A 16,905-nucleotide genomic window follows, 5' to 3' on the forward strand; every position below is an offset into this window, starting at 1 on the left:
CCGGAGCGCGCCCCGCCCGCCCGGCTGGCCCGCTCACGCCTGGCCTGCGGGAACCCTGGGTGCTGCGGGGCGCGCGGGAACGTCGCCCTCCCCCGCTCTGCGGCCGAGGCCACCCGAGCTCAAGGGGACCGGCCGGGAGTTCCGGAACCCTCTTCAGCATCACCGGGAGCCCGGATCCGGCGCGGGCGGGGCCGCTGGACATCAGCAGGCCGAGGGAGGGACCCGGGCGGACTTCCAGGGTTACCTGACCCCGTACTGAGCTGGAGGGCCGCGGCCTTGGCAGTGAAAGCGGCAGGACCCCGGGCCGGGGTGTAAGGGAGGGGCTGCCCCAGCCTCTTCCCGGACCCGCGCAGATGGCATTTCAAGCGGGGAAGCTGGGCCCAGAGGCGGTGGGCATTCCGGGGTCCCGCTGCAATATTCCAAATTGTACCAGGACCTCAGGACTTTCCCAACCCGGGTGGGTAAGGAGAGGAATTCCCATCTCCCTGTTGATCAGAGCTGGGAGCAGATAAACTTTCATTTAAGGAAGTAACAATAACATTTCTTGTAACCCGTGTTGTATGATTCAAATGTATTTCATTTCACTTGAAGGGCTGTGTTGAGGGTCACTGGTGCAGAAAGAGTCCTTCGGGTGCTCGGAGGGTTTCCGAGGGATTATTGCGCCCATGAGCAGCAGCGAGCCAAAGGCAAGGTGACTTCAGGATGAGCCTGATGCAGGAGTGAACGCGGCCTCCGGCTGGAAACACTTCCAGCCTCCGGGACATGGAAGGGCTCTGGTGTCACTGGCTTGACTTAACGGGCTGGTGCTGCGCCACCCACGGGGCACAGGGGACACGAGTGTTGTAAGCAGCAGTGCTGGTTGGCAGTCAGCAAGTCCCCTCCTCCATTCCATAGTCACCTGAGAGCGCCCAGAGGCCTCTGCTCTCTACAACCCCAGGTAGGAGCCCTGGCCTGGGCGGGCAGGGACTGTGGATCAGTCAGCTGTTCTGTCCCTGAGACACAATACCCAACATCCACAACTGAAAGGTGTTGGGGTTCATGCCTAGGTGTCCCCCACTCGTGGAGGAGGCTTTTAGGTGACTGAGTCATGGGGGTGCTGTAGCGGACCTGCTGTTGTGTGTCTACTGAGAAGAGGTGGATTGCTGGGGTCATGGCCTAGAAGGGTTTATGTCTCTCCCCAGCTCCTCCCTTTTCTCTCTTTGCTTCCCATACTAGGACATGAGCAGCTTCCCATTGCTACGCTCCTTTATCATGCCTCGGAGTCACTGGATTGTGGACTGAAACCTCTCCTTTAATTTGTGGGTGTTGGGTTCTTGTGTCCCACTGACCAGGAAAGCGATTAGCACAGTAAAGGTTCATTTGACTCGTGGTTTCAGAGGGTTCAGTCTGTGGTTTGATGGCTCCAAGGCAGGAATGTGCTTAGTTCATAGTGACCAGGAAGCAGAGTAAGGGGACAGCTCCAGAGAGGAAGGGGTGTGGCATCATGTATAGGCCTCAAGGTCAAGCCTCCAGTGACTCACCCTTACACACTGAGGGGTTTGCACTATACTAAAGTGCTAGGCTTTTTTTTTTTTTTTTTTTTTTTTTCCAGGGTCTCATCATGTGGGTCAGGCTGGCTTTGAACGATGTAGCCCAGCCTAGCCTCAAACTCAAAGTGATCCTCCTGCCTCAGCCTCCTAAATGCTGGGATTACAGGCATGTACCACCATGCCCGGCTGTGCTAGGCATTTCTTAATCTAATAAAATTGACTTATCAGGATTAACAGTAACACAGTACCTAGAGTGTTGGCAAACTATCTCCCTGTAGCCACACTGTGACTTTATACCTCCCCTCAAGAGGTGCCGTCTGTGTTCTCCATCCCTGAACCTGGTCCGACCCCCCTGATTCTCTTTGGCCAGCACCTGTGGTGGAAGTGGCTGTCAGGTCAGAGTTTAGGCCTCAGTGGCTTTGTAGGTCTCACTTGTCCTCTTGAAACCTCCCCAGTCCCATAAGCATGGCCAGGAGCCTGCTAGCATGCGACACCAGGTGAAGGACAGCCAGTTGTCCCCAGGCCATCCGGGCCCACCCCATAGCCAGCCAGCATCAGAACCACACCAGCACCAACACCTGAAAGCACAGGTGTTCACGTGGGGCCCCCTTCCTCTGTCCCTGTGTGGGCCATCTGAAAGAAAATCAGGCTGGCCCAGTGTTCTTCCTGGACCTTTCCCTGCCAGACGCCTGGGGGAAGTGGGGCTTGGGGACACTCCCAGTAGGGGCTCTTCTCTGAACATTCAAACATCCCACTGCACAAGTTCCCCAGCCAGTGTGAGGCCCAGAAGCCTGCATTTGGCTGGTTCCCATGTGTCTACAGAAGCACCAAGGTCCCAGGCTGCTCTTCAAACTGGGGATAGGCGGGGCTGGGGATTTAGCTCAGCAGCAAAGCACCTGCCTGGCAAGCACAAGGTCGTGAGTTCAATTCCTGGTACCAGAAGAAAAACAAAACAAAAACAAAAAAAAACTGGGGATAGGGCCTGAGGGAGCAACTTCAGTGTTAAGGGAGGTTCAGAGAAGACTTGAGGACAGCTTTTGGGTTGCTATCTGTGGTAACTATTTTCCAACATCCTGACTTCAGTGGGTTAAAATCACAAACAGAAAACCCTAACTTTTCCTTAGGCTGTGTCATGCAAGTTACTAACATTCTATCTACAAATCTGGTCTTTTTTTGTTTTGTTTTTCTCAGTACTGGGAATTGAACTAAAGGCCTCATGAATGCTAAGCAAGTACTCTACCACTGAGCTATATCTCTAACCCTTTAAAAAAATTATATTTTGGAATAGGGGCTCAGGGGTTCAGGCTGGCCTTGAATTATGCTCTTCCTGCCTCAGTGTCCCAGGTAGGCCGGATAACTCTAGTCGTTATTATTTTAATTAGTTACATATGGCCCCATTTATTCCTTAAACATTTTAAACTGCATTTATACATGTGGAATCTAATTTTACTTTTTACTCTTTCAGTTGTCTGCCTTATCAAGTAATTAAATATTTTCACAGATGTATTACATGTCTATATTCCTCATTTTTTCTTTTTGTATCGAGAATCCAACTCAGAGCCTCATGCTTGTCAGGCAGGTGCTCTGCCATTGAGCTACATCCCTGGCCCTATATTTCTTTTAAATGTGGTCACGAAATCTGAAAACTCTAACTTTCAACTTAAAATCACTACCAAAATCAAATGCTGAAACATATATTTGCTATCTACCATGCCAACTTCCTAACAGAATATCAAACACAGACATTGTATGGCCAGGCATGGTGGCCCATGCCTGTAATCTCAGCACTCGGGAGGATGAGGCAGGAGGATTGTAATTTCAAGACCAGGCTGGGCAATTTAGTGACTTAGCAAAGCCCAGTCTCAAAAAATAAAAGGGCTGGGGACATACTTTGGTGTGAAGGCCCTGGGTTCAGTTCCTCTTACTGTGAAACACAAAACACCACCCTGGTTTAGATTTATCTGAGACAAGGTCTTGCTATTGTAATGCCTGGGGAGGGCTGTACACCATGCCATGCTATGCCACACTATAACTAACGTCCGAGGGTCGATGTCACATCACTGCTCTGCTGGGACATGCAGCTCTGGCAATCTTAAATCCAACATCAGTAAAGAATTAAAGAAGTGGCCAGGCATGGTGATGCACACCTGTAATCCCAGCACCAAGAGGCTGAGAGAGGACTGCCTCGAGTTCAAGGCCAGCCTTAGTTACATAGTAAGTTCAAGACCAGTTTAAAATTAAAAGATGATTTATTTGGCGATGGGGAAGGAGAAAGAAGTGGACAGCTATTCTGGACAAGCAGGGAGAATTCAAATGTGAGTTGCTCGTTTATCTTTTTTTTTCCCGGTACCGGTACCGGGAATTGAACTCATGACGTCGCGCTTGCCAGGCGGGTGCTCTGCTGCTGAGCTAAATCCCCAGCCCCCAGATCTTCTTTCTTTCTTTTTGTTTTTTGTTTTCTGGTACCGGGAATTGAACTCATGACGTCGTGCTTGCAAGGCAGGTGCTGTGCCACTGAGCTAAATCCCCAGCCCCTGATTTTTTTTTTTTTTTTTTTTTTTTTGTGGATCTTCTTTTTTAAACAAATAGCTTAACTATTTTGTTTGCACCTAAGCTTATTAACACTATATAATGGAAATGTACAATGATGTTACAGTCTTTGGTGAGATGTAAATCAAAGAGATTCACTGATAAGGAATCTTTGAATGTGCCTATTCTAGAAATTTCTCTAACTCATCTGATCAGAACATTCATCTCTGAATGTTACCTTACTTTGAATGGCATTGGCATACACTTGGATTTAACTCAGAATCTTTCAAAATAAACTATAATTTAAAAAGCTATTCTAAAGCCAGGCGTGGCAGCTCATACCTGTAATTCCAGCACTGCTGAGGCAAGAGGATCCTTGTCAGTTTGAGGCCAGTCTGGGTTACAAAGTAAGCTCAAAGCCAGCCTGAACTGCACAGTGAGACCCTGTCTCAAAAAGACCCAAAAAAAAAGCTATTCTATATTCAAACTAAAACAATTTTAATAGAACTTTCCTTTCCAGTAACAACAACAAAGGAAACAAGGCATTTTGTAAAATGTGGTCCTCAACAAGTCACAGTAAAAAATAAATATAAAAATAAATGTATGCTTAATTTCTACCTCCTCAAAACAGAGGCTACTTTCTGTTCCACAGGCTCGGTGATCACAAGGAAAGAATGCAACTTTTTTTTGTAGTAGCAGGAATTGAACTCACAACCTCATGCTTGCCAGGCAGGCACTGTGCCACTGAGCTATACAGCCTTGCAAACAAAGTAAAGAACACCCTATAAGCAACCTTGGGCAAGGGGTTGCCACAACAAAGCTCAAGTGGTTGAAAACGGACATCTCAGAAGAGTCTGGGGGAACCTGACTAAAGGATTTGAATTCTATTTTAATAAGCGAATAAAGGTGAAGTGGCTCCTCCCAGATAGCACTGCTGCCAGGGTCCTGTGCTAGGTTATGCGCTCGCTCTAGGAGAGATCTTTTTCCTTTATAGGCTTAGTGTCAGGGAGCTCTCTGTGTGAGTGAGGTGAATGATGACTCCACGGGATATTTTTTTGTTGTTTTAAATTTTATTTTTTGGGAACTGAACTCAGGACCTCACGCTTGACAGGCAGGCGCTGTGCCATTGAGCTATAGCTCCAGCCCATTTTGTTTTATTTTATTTTATTTACTGTCTTTTATTCTTTTATTGATTGATTGATTGATTGTCTTTTTGAGACAGGGTCTTGCTATGTAGTTCAGGCTGGCTTTGAGCTCACTTTGTAGCATGGGCTGGTCTCGAACTCACAATGATCCTCTTGCCTCAGCTTCCCAGGTGCTGATACTTTATTTTAAAGAGCTTTTGTTTTTATTTTTTTTAAGAGTCCTTTTTTTTTTTATTTTGTTTTGGTCTTTTTGAGACAGGGTTTCTCTGTGCAGTTCAGGCTGGCCTTGAGCTCACTTTGTAGCCCAGGCTGGCCTCGAACTTGCAGTGATCCTCCTGCCTCAGCCTCCCGAGTGCTGGGATTACAGGCGTGTGCCACAACACCTGGCTTCATGGGGTATTTCAAGGCTTGGAGTCAAAGTACTTTTCTAACAGGATAGGTGGAGTTCATGTGTCTAGGCCTATTTGTTTGTTCTGATTTCTCATCACACATTTGTAGATGTAGGACCACAGGTCTTTGCTCTATCATCATAATCATACTTAATGTCCATCTTAATTTACAATTCATATTCTGTGCCTGGAAACAGTCCCTGTATTTAACAATAATACCTACACATAAAACAATCCACTTTTACAATTTATATGGTCACAAAACATTAATGATCTTCTGCAGACCAAGCAAATGTTTTTAACCATAATTGTCCTGCATCAATTCACAGTCAGAATCTCCAAGATCAAAAAAATTTTGAGCCCGCGTGGTGGCACACACCTGTAATCCCAGCATTCAGAAGACTGAGGCAGGAGGATCACTGTGAGTTGGAGACCAGCCTGGGCTACGAAGTGAGCTCAAGGGCAGCCTGAACTGCATACTGAGACCCTGTCTCAAAAAGAAAAAAAAAAAAAAAAACTGATAAAAATTTTGAGACAATACAAATAATAATATATACATACACACATATAAACACACTTTTTTTTTTTTTTTTTTGTACTAGGAATCAAACTCATAACCTCATGACCTCATGCTTGCCAGGCAGGCGCTGTGCCGCTGAGCTATATCCCAGCCCCTACACACTTCTCTCAGAACTGTGCTTGGGGAAACTCCATTTGTTGAGTGCCCCTGAAAGCATAAACAGCTGCTCCAAGTATTTTTGTTTGGAAAAAACTATCACAGTAGGGCAGAGCTGTTCATTGGATGAACAGAAAAGAAAGATATGCTTGTGGCAACCAAAAAGTTTTAAGGTCTTTCAAGCTGTATAAAGTGGACCTGCAGAAACAGGATGCAAAGTTTGCAGCTGAAATGTGATATCAAACCATTTGCAAAAAGTGTACCACAGCGTAGCCAGATGCGGCACACACCTGTAATCCCAGCACTCGAGAAGCTAAGGCAGGAGGATCATTGCAAGTCCAAGGCCAGCCTGGGCTACAAAGTGAGCTCAAGGCCAGCCTGAACTGCATAGCGAGACCCTGCCTCAAAAAGACCAAAAAAAAAAAAAAAAAAAAAAAGTGTACCACAGCCATCTCTTGAGGCCAAACCTGGTACCATATATGCAAGAAAGCTTCAGGTTACCTAGCTTGTTGGCCTTGTCCCATATTGCCCCATAATTTGATCATGTGTGAATTTCACAAAAGATTCAGATTGCTCTACTAATGTGGTTTTAAGGATTTGCTCATACTTCTCTCAAATTTTACCTTCATAATCTCTTAAAAGCTTCTCACATATTATTCCAACGTGTGGAAGGGTAAAGCTGGGCTGATTCTTCATCTAGGAGGAACCTGGAGAACCAGGTGCCAACTCGTGGATCTCCTGTCTACAACTCCTTTTATCGAGATCCTTGTCCCACATAGGCTCTTGGCTCCTTGGCTTGTTTTATCCTAATCTTTGATTTCTTTTGGCATGGTGACCTTTTCCCTGCCAGAGGAGGGTAAACTTATGGGTGGGGCCTTAAGGACAAGTAGTTTAGGTTTAAGGATTAAATAAAGGCAAAGTTTGTGACTCACAGTTAATCATGTTAATCACAATACCAGGGACATTCCCAGACCTAGTTTTTTCACCTTTGTCTACCTAATTGTCAAGTCTAGCTGCCTTTGTCTTTCTAATTGCTGCCTTTGTCTTTGGAGTCTGACTGTTGAGGTCGGAGATGTTTTATTAATTTTTTTCTCTTCCTTACTTGTTTAATTCTTTTTTATTTTAAAGAGAACTTAAAAAACTCGATTCAGAGTTTCAAAACAAGATGATTGGAAATTAACAATGGTTATTGTTATCTTCAAAGTAGTTGCTCAGATTACCAGATATAGACATGCAAAATTGATCGAACAATATAAGCCCTATTCCTTTCAATAAATAGAAATTAGTAGTAAAATTATCTTAGATATCTTGTGTGTGTATATATATATATTTTCCCACTTCCTTCTTTGCTCCTTTCCCTAGTTGTTCTTTCCTTTCCAGCAGTTTCTTTGTCTTTCACAGTATCTACTGGATCTTACTTACTCTTTCAATTTCTTAAGGGAGAAAATACAAGGTTTACACATGTGGGTCTGATTTATTTCACTTATGAGTATGGTCTCTAATTGCATCCATTTACCTACAAAAGCCTTATCTTTTTTATAGCTTGAGTAGTACTCCGTTGTATAGAAATACCACTCTTTTTTATCCATTCCTCGGTGGATGGGCATTTGGGTTGTTCCCAAGATTTAGCTATAGAAACTGTGCTGCTGTAAACATAGATGCACATTTATCACTGAATATGCACCTCACAGATGAAGAAATATGAAGAGCAAATAAATGTATGAAAAAATGTTCAACATCACTGCTCATTTGAGAAATGCAAATTAAAACAGCACTGAGATTCCATCTCACCCTGGAAAGAATAGCTATCATCTCTTGATATTGGTCTTGATACTGGTCTTTTTTTTTTTTTGGTTTTTCTGTGGTACCAGGAACCGAACTCACGACCTTGCGCTTGCCAGGCAGGCGCTTTTGCCGCTGAGCTAAATCCCCAGCCCCGATACTGGTCTTGATATTGGTTATCAACCAATAAATGCTGGCGAGGCTGCGGGCAAAAAGGAACTCTTTTCCTCTGTTGGTGGGAGTGTAGACTGGTACAACCACTGTGGAAATCAGTGTGGATATTCCTCAAAAAACTAGAATTAGAGGTCCTATTTGATCCCGCTATTCCCCTTCTGGATATTTTTCCAGAATTGTTTTATTATTTACTTTTTTCTTTTTGTCTTTTTGAGGCAGGGCCTCACTCTGCAGTTCAGCCTGGCCCCGAACTCGCAATAATCCCGCCCCCGCCCCCCCCAACCTCCCGAGTGCTAGAATTACAGGCGTGCCCCACCACGCAAGGCTGCTTTATTAATTTTTAATAAAGCTCAATGAGTCTTTATCCTATCTCCCTACACTATGTGGTCAGGCTGGCCTGGAACTCAGCATCCTCCAGCTTCAGCCTTCGGAATGGTGGGATTACAGGCGTGGGCTACCAGGCCCGGCTCAACACTGGTTCTGATCTGCTCTGTCACTCCCATAAATGTCTCAGTCTTCCAGGGTACAGCCCCCACGTAAGGAGGAAACCCATCCCACATATCTGGGGACCTTCACACATGTACCCTGCCTAGGGTCCGAGAGTACCGGCGGGGACGGCCATGAGTAGGTCTAGACCTTTCCAGCACAAGAGAAGTCCCCGTCACTAAATCCAGGCGCAATTCCAGCCTGGGGCCCAAAGTCGAAAAAACCCGTATCCAGCTCTACTCCGACTCTGGCCCACTGCTCCGACAGGAGCTTCCCGGGGTCGGCCACGCTGCCGCCCACACTCTTCCCTTGAGTTCGTCTCCCCCGCTCAGGCGAGGCAACTGAAATCTGCCTGAGCGGAGGGCGGGAGGGCTGCGGCGCCCAGCGCTCCGCACCCTGCGACTTGCGGGCGCTGCCCCAGAGACCGAGCGCTCCCGCCGCTGCGGGGCCGCAGCTCTCGCTCAGGTCGCTCTTCCGGCGCGGATACCAGCTGCCCGGGGACACCTCGACCCGGCGGGCGACCCGGCCCCCGAGGCCCGCCCCCCGCGCTCAGGACCGGGCGGCCGGCCGGCGTGTCCCCTCCCCCAGCTGCCTCCCAGCTCGAGGCTCCGGCCGACAGGGACGGGCGGCGCTCCCGGATCGCTCCCAACCATTAGTCTGCAAGGGCCTGGCTCACGGGCGCGGGTCCGGCAGATCCTCAGAGACCCGGCCGAAGCCATTTCCTCACAGAAGCCTCCCTGACGGGCGAGGAAACGGAAACCGGAGAGGGGGCACTGACTGGCTGGCGGTGACTAGCGTTCCCTTCCACGCCGCCAGCCGGCCGCGTCTGGCATGGGGAACCACAGCTGGTGAGCGCGGTAAGGGCAGGCTCCGCTGCCTCAGAGACCACAGCCAGCGGCAAAAGACCAGCCAGCCGCAGGGCGCATCCGCGCAGCCGAACACACGACTCCCGAGAAGCCTTGCGGGCAGAGCGGCCCCGAGGGCGTTATCGCGGGAAGTGAGAGATAGGGCGCACGAGCGTGGGCGGGGCCGGAAGGAGGTGCGTTTCAAAGTGGTGATAGACGGTTTTCCTATCCAATGGAATTGAAAACATGCCACCTTAGCCTGTGGACCACGGGCTCAGGGGCGGAGGCGGCCAATGGGAACTTACCAGGGGCGAGGCAGACGCCTGCGGAGCGGAAGTGGGTTGCTTTGAGACCGCCGAGTCTTGCTTGAGCGGGTCTCCTCAGCGGCTCGCGAAGGTGTTTTTTCGCTCTAACCGGTTGGCGACGGCGGCCAGGTAAGCCGTAGTGAAGAGCTACCTTCGCGGGAAAGGCGTTGCACGTCCAGGCGGGGAGGAAGTGGGTTTCGGGCGGCTTCGAGGCCTTCAGTGGCCTCGGCGCCCGCCTGGCGCGGCTCTGACGCGCTGGAACCCCGCACCCGTGCGGGGCCTCCCCGGAGCCTGGAGCCGGCTCCACCCACCCCGCCGTGTGCGCGAGTGCCCTGCTTGGCCTAGGCCGGCCCGGCGCTGGCGTCCCAAATGGGGAGGCCGCCGCCCGGAGCTGGGCTCTGGCCCGCGGGCCTGCGCCCGCCGCCGAAGGAGGGAGACTGAGGCCCGCGGGTGGTGGGACGCGCCCAAGGTCAGTCGAAGAGGCAAGCGAGGCGGACGGTTCGCGGGGAGGCCTGGGCGAGCGCGTTTGTTTCCCGAGGACGGGGCCGCCTTTGTGTGCCCGCGCCGCCGCCCCGCCATCGAGGGGCCGCGTGGCGGGGCCGTTCTGGGCCGGAAGGAGCCGGGGACCGGGGCAGGCCCGGCTCCGGGAGCTGAGGAGGGCCGCAGCCCCAGGCCCTGGGGGCTGAGGCGTGTGGCTGGGCCCTGGGGCGCAGCCCCGGAGCGCCGGTGTACGCGTGTAGAACGGTGAGTGCCCGGTGCACACCAGTGGCCCGCCTTCGGCCCCTTCCCTGGAGGAGGAGAAGGGCAGAGGTTGACGAGCCATGCTTGTGGGTGTTTCAGCCTTTGTCTGGTCTTCGTCGGTGCGCACGGTCCCTCGCAGTCTTCACTTAGATTCTGCTTCTCCACTCAGTTCTCGAGCTAGATCTGGGGTCTCAGCTCTGCGTGGAACCGTGCCATACGCTCAGTGTAGGCTTCTCGAGTGTTCGGGAGACTGAGGCCCAGAAAGGTGAGATCGTCGGCCCAAGATCACACAGCCAGCTAGGTGGCGAAAGATTGAGTCTAGTTTCTGATTGCGTGGAGGGGAATCTTTTCATTTTCCCTGGTAATTTGGCCTTTTTTTTTTTTTTTTTTTTTTTTTTTTTGTCTTTTTGAGACGGTTTCACTGTGTAGTTTCCGTTCGCCTTGAACTCACTACTTTGTATCGCAGGCTGGCCTTGAACTCTCAGCGATGCTCTTGCTTCGGCCGCCTGAGTGCTGGGAATACAAGTGTACACCACCACGTCCAGCTTTGATTTGGTTCTTACTGGATGAAGAGACGTTGGATTCAGTTTTACTTGTGTGAGATAAGATGGGAACTTGTAAGTGGGAAGGTGTATTGTTAATACTTGATTTTGACCTTCCTGCTCTCAAGAATTTCGCTTTAAAAGCTGGTTGTGGTGACCCACGTTGTAATCCCAGCAGGAGGCCAGGTGGGAGGATTGCCTGGGCAACATGGTGAGTTCAAGGCCAGCCTAAACTGTGTAGCCAAACCCTGTCCAAAACACAAAAAGAAAGAACATTGTTTTAATAGTGTTTATCAACCTTTTCATAATTTACTACTCTAAGGAGTTTTTTCAGACATTGATTTCCTAATCATTCCCTGTATGAAATTTTACTGCCATATATACCTGTATTTTATTAAAATTGGTACATATTATTTGCATCCTCTTTGACAATACATGCCTTAAAATACTGTAAGTAACTTGTGGAGGTCTTCTGTGTGCCAGGCTTTCTATTTGGGGTATAACCTAGCTGGCCCTTCTGGGGGTGGGGTGGAGGAATTGAAAGGGAGTCCCTGCATGGGAATCTAGATGGTGCAAGAGGTGTGGCAAAAGTTGGTTTGGAGAAGCCCAAGTGGAGCTTCTCTTGCCATTAAATGCTAAGCTGGGAAGGAACACGGTTAGAGTTGTGTTTTAGAAAAATTACTGTGCCTGTGTGAGAAGGGTGTATTAGGTGAATGAGACTCGTGATCTTGGAGCTGGGATCTGTCTGTGCGGCACATGCCTGTAATCCCCGACTGCTCGCTCTGCTAAGGCAAGGTTGGTAGTTCGCACCACCACCCGGTTCCAGGAAAGATTTGGAGTGCTTAATAAAAATACATGCACAGAGTAATTGGTTCATTCAGTATGTATAAAAGTGGTTTTGTGTATTGTGTGCCTAGTATCTTACTTTGAAGTGCATTAGCTATGTTTTTTACTGTTCCCAGATTAGTATTAGTCCTTCTTTTTGATAATTTCATTGATTATAATTTCACTGAGGAAAATTTGTTTATGTGCTGTGCCCAGGGTTGTGCTTCAGTTAGGGCAGTGTTTTGTTTTTTGTTTTTTGGGTTTTTTTGGTCCTGGAGGCAAGGTCTCCATGCAGTTCAGGCTGGCCTTGAGCTCACTTTGTAGCCCAGGCTGGTCTCAAACTCAAGGATCATCCTGCCTCAGGCCCCCAAGTGCTGGGATTACAGGTGTGCACCACCATGCCTGGCAACAGCTTTGAACATAATGTGAATTTGATTTTGCTGGTCACAGTTTCACCTGTGAGAGATAGTAGGTAAACAAAAAATGAACCCAGCTGTGTTAGTCATCTTTCATCACTGACAAAGTACCATAGTTAAGCAGAAAGAGAAAAGATTGATTTTGGCTGATAGTTTGAGTTTTCAGTCTAATATCATTCAGCCCCGTTGCTCTGCGCTTATGGCAAAGCCAAACCTGGGGAAAGGGTGTGGTAGAGCCAGGTGCTTATAAGGATGGCTTCCAGCAATCTAAGAGAAAGAGGAAAGAGCCAGGTTCCCAAAGCCTGGTCCAGGGAACCCCCAACTCCCTTGTGCTAGCCACATACTGTAAAGGCTCCACAACTTCCTCCTGGTGGTACTTTCGGCTGGGGACTCAGCCTTCAACACATGATCTTTTGGGGGACATTTAAGGCTCAAACCATAACACCAGCTGGGCCAAACCACACATTGCACATCTGGAACATCTATGAGCTATCTTTGTAGACTTCTTGTTTGAGAGCCACGCCTGTGAATGGCTGATACACCATTCATAAACCCCCAGGCTATGGACCTTTTGGAGCCCACTTCCCTGAGCAAATCTAAAGTACCACAGTTAAGAGCATTTCTTAACCCCTTAATGTGTGCAGAAGGGTGCTTGTATTGAGGAGCACATGTCTGTAACTACAGATGGCAACTTTGGACCTTTTTATTTTTTGAGACAGGGCCTTGCTATGTAGTTCAGGCTGACCGTGAACTCACTATGTAGTCCAGGCTGGCCTCCCACTCAGAGTGATCTTCCTATCTCAGCCTCCCAGCAGGTGAGTTCTGGGATTACAGGGGTGCCCCACCGCACCTGGCTTGGACCATATTCTTTGTGATCATTTTGGAGCCCTTGCATTGGTCTTAGATCTTTTGGAGCTGGCTGACTTTTTGAGTTGCCTTGTGAACGTTACTTTCTTCGGGCTCACATAATAATCATTCTTCTGTTCTCCTATCTTTTTGCCTCCTTTAGAGCATTACTAGAGTAGTAAATACATTGTTGTGCTTGTTTTTATCAAAGTAGGTATCGTTTCAGTTTAGAATATTCTCTCTCTGAGTTGGTGTTTTGTTCTGTTTTTTGAGTGAAAATTATACAGTTGGACCTTCATAACCAGGGTTCTGTTTCTATAGATTCAATCAACTGAGGGTGAGACATAGGAGGGCTGGGGGTGTAGCCCAGTGGCAGAAGGCTTACCAAGCATGCAGGAGGCCAATCTGCCTAAGGTTCTTTTCCTTGATTCAGATGGAAATTGTGATTCAGCAAAGTGCAGCGCTGCTAGTAGTCCTCATGTCACCAAATAATACCTGGTAATGCTGAATGCCCACAGTGACACAGCCAGTTTTTACTGTTGCTGCCAGCTGTCATCATCAATGCCAGCTTGTGCTGGACACTGTAGCTCAGTGGTGGCAGACCTGCGAGCAGCAGGCTGTTTGTATCATTGAAAGCTCTGAAAGGTTCACCATCACTCCTATAGGGGAATTCACCCCGCATTGCATCTCTACCGATGGTCCTCAGCTGCTGGCCTCTGGAGTTGTCTGGTGTTGTATACAGCTCTGTTTATTTGCTTTGTCCACATTACTCAGAATAAAAATCCCAAGTAGATTTACAGAACTTTTGGAATCCACACTGTCCCAGGACTAATCACACACAGGTAGGTTTCCAGGAACACCAACACAAGTCTTTACTGTAAAAGGCCATATGCTGCAGCACAGGGGGACTGGGACAGGAGGGGGCCCTCCTGAACAAAACCCTAGATGTCCCCAGGAAGTGCTGTGTAGCAGCTTGCAGACCCATATAGTCAGGATGAGGCCCGAAACCAGGGAATCTTCTGGAATGTTGCTTTGAATTTTGGGTATGCAAATAAGGGGCCCCATCCCTTCCTTCCTGGTCTCAGGCACTCCTGGGTACCCTCTCTGCTCCCCAGAAGGCAACAGTATGGCCTAGAGCGGGGAGGGGAACACCATGGTTCTTGGCTGCATTTATGTTAGAGTGGAGAATGGCACTTAGATGGCCAGGAAGGACACTGAAGCAAACTCCCAGTCCATTGGGGTGGAGGGATGCTGGCTACCAGCCAAGTCACAGGCCTGTTGAGCCAGTGCAAGGAAAATTGAGTCAAGCGCTTTTGCTCTGTCTCAGTGGTCCCCGCTACCACAAAAAAGAAAAAATACTTGGGATTGAAAAATGCCTTTAAAGGCTGGAGATATAGCTCAGCAGTACAAGTACCTGCCTGGCAAATGCAGTGTCCTGAGTTTGATTCCTGGTACCCAAAAAAAAAAAAAAAAATCCTCTGTGCTGAACATATACATACTTTTTTTTGTTGTCATTTATTTATTTGTTTTGGTTAAGACAGGGTTTTGTTGTATATTTCTAGACTAGCCTTGAACTCACTAGGTAGCCCAGGATGAGTTGGAACTAACAGCAGTTTTCCAGTGTCAGCCTCCCAAGTGCTGGGAGTACAAGTGTGCACCACCATACCTGATTTCTTGTCATTCATTCTTTGTTTTGGGGGGTTGTGGCAATATAAAACCTTTTTTTTTTTTTTTTTTTTTTGAGACAGGGTCTTGTTTTATAGCCCAAGTTGGCTTTGATCTTGCTGCAATCCTCCTGCCTCAGCCTCCCGAGTGCTGGGATTACGAATGTGCACCCAACCCCACAGGTTTTTTTTCTTCTTAGTACTTTGTTGTTGTTATTTTTTAAACAATATAGTCAAAGTGGTGGTACATGCCTGTAATCCCAGCACTCGGGAGGCTGAGGCAGGAAGGAAAATTGCTGCAAGTTCCAAGCCATCCTGGGCTGCATAGTAAACTCAAGGCCAGCCTGAACTGTACAACAAGACCTTGTCTCAAAAAAAAAAAAAAAAAGTACAACTACTCATGTAGTATTTACTTTGCATTATGTGTAAGTGATCCAGGGATGATGTGGGGAGATGTGTAGGTTGAATACAAACTCTGCCATTTTGTCTGAGGGACTTGTTTGTGGGTGGACTTGGTATCCGCAGGATCCTGGCCTCCCTGTGTGTACTGAGGAATGACCATCTGACCTCAGGAGTAGCTCCTCTCCTGGACAAAATTGCCCATGGTTGCTGGAAACTGCACTGGGCACTTTGCCTCTGCCTCACAGTTGTGCAGAACAGCTGCAAGGTGAAGGTGAAGACACTGGGTGGGCAGATGGGGCCTTTGCACAGTGTTCGGAGGCGAGGACTTCATTTTGTGCCTTTTGTGCCCTGCCCCCATTCTCCTTTTCTGCTGTTCCTTTCTTTGCTAGCAGGAGTAGGGGTCTGGGAGGCGGTGGTAGAGGCCAGGTTCCTTCTAACACTGCTTGCCTGTTTGTTTCTAGCCACAGGCCTGTGTACGTGATAAATCCACACACAGATGCCAGGGACAAAGTCTGTGTTGTCACATTCCTGCTTGAGGTGGGGGTGTTGGCATTGTAACATCCATGGTGGCTTTACTGGGGAAAACATCTTAGCAGTGACAAAATGATTAAGTAGACTAGAAAACCCCTAAACTCTCCTGCCTCTGTGCAGCCAGTCACCTACCCCTGCGCTCCCTGAGACTTCTGGTCACTTTTGTCTCTTCCCTGGGCTACATTCTGACTTGCTGAGCCTCTCTCTGTCCTCAGAGCACATAGATGTCACTGTCTCTAGCTGCAGTCTTAGTCATTATCTCTAAGACCTTGACTGGCCTGCCCGTAGGGTGTGGCTTACAATCCAAGCCCTCATCACATTTACTGTCCTCCTACACCATGCCACAGACCTCCCCAGGACATCCTTCCCAGCTGTTTTTTGAGCTTCTCTCCCTAGGTCACTTTGCACTTCCTGAGCCAGCAGCTTCTCCGGGCAGCCAGGCTGGTCTTCAGCACAGACTGGGCCTGGCTTGCAGACCTGTATTGGTCCCCAGCGTCACTTCCTGTCCAAGCTCACAGGCTGCTTCAGTGTCTCAGCCTCTGCTTCAGGGTTTTCAGTCTGTGTTCACTGCTGCTTTCTCCTTCAAACAAATGCAGGCTTTTGTGGTTTGTTTTTATTTTGGTTTTGGTTTTGCAGTGCTGGGGATCAAACCCTACGCCTCACACATGCTAGGCAGGTGCTCTACCACTGAGCAACAACTCCAGCCCTAAAAAAGGGGTTTTGTCTGAGTGAATATCCAGGTTCTGCCAGCTGTGTTTCTGGCTTTTACAGTCTCTTTACCAGTCTGTCTACTTGCCTTCCCAGATTTAAAACTACCCTCAGAACCTGTTTCTTTTCTGCCTTCTTCATTAAGTCTTTTGCTGTCATTGTTGCAGAGTAGCCAGCTAGATCCTCTGGCATGCATGTTCCTCTCATTCAAAAGTTTTGGAATTGTGGCATCTGCTGTACCCTGGTGTTTTCTTTGTTTTTTGGGGTTTTTTTTTTTTTTTTTTTTTTTTTTGGGGGGGGGTTTTCTCCGGTACCAGGAACCGAACTCACGACCTTGCGCTTGCCAGGCAGGCGCTTTGCCACTGAGCTA

General features: G+C 48.5%; 2 protein-coding genes across 3 annotated transcripts in view; both read left to right on the top strand.

Moving 5' to 3' along the window:
• LOC106147060 (collagen alpha-1(III) chain-like) lies at nt 1–557 on the top strand (the record flags this gene model as incomplete). The annotated part of the gene is given in 1 exon segment (XM_013506811.1): nt 1–557. A coding segment is annotated over 1 exon segment (259 nt), but the record flags the coding sequence as incomplete, so codon positions are not given.
• A 9,286-nt stretch (nt 558–9,843) lies between these two features.
• The window catches only part of Rnf4 (ring finger protein 4), a 23,747-nt gene continuing 16,685 nt past the window's right edge, over nt 9,844–16,905 (top strand). Inside the window, exon 1 of one of the 2 annotated variants that reach the window (XM_005408733.2) lies at nt 9,844–9,989. The gene's annotated coding sequence lies outside the window, so the exon portion shown is untranslated. Of the gene's footprint in view, nt 9,990–10,462; nt 10,605–16,905 lie in introns of those variants that run through there. The other variant, XM_005408734.2, reaches the window with a different exon arrangement.

Source organism: Chinchilla lanigera, unplaced genomic scaffold, assembly GCF_000276665.1.
Source record: "Chinchilla lanigera isolate Chin_1 unplaced genomic scaffold, ChiLan1.0 scaffold00113, whole genome shotgun sequence".
Lineage (NCBI taxonomy): Eukaryota > Metazoa > Chordata > Mammalia > Rodentia > Chinchillidae > Chinchilla > Chinchilla lanigera.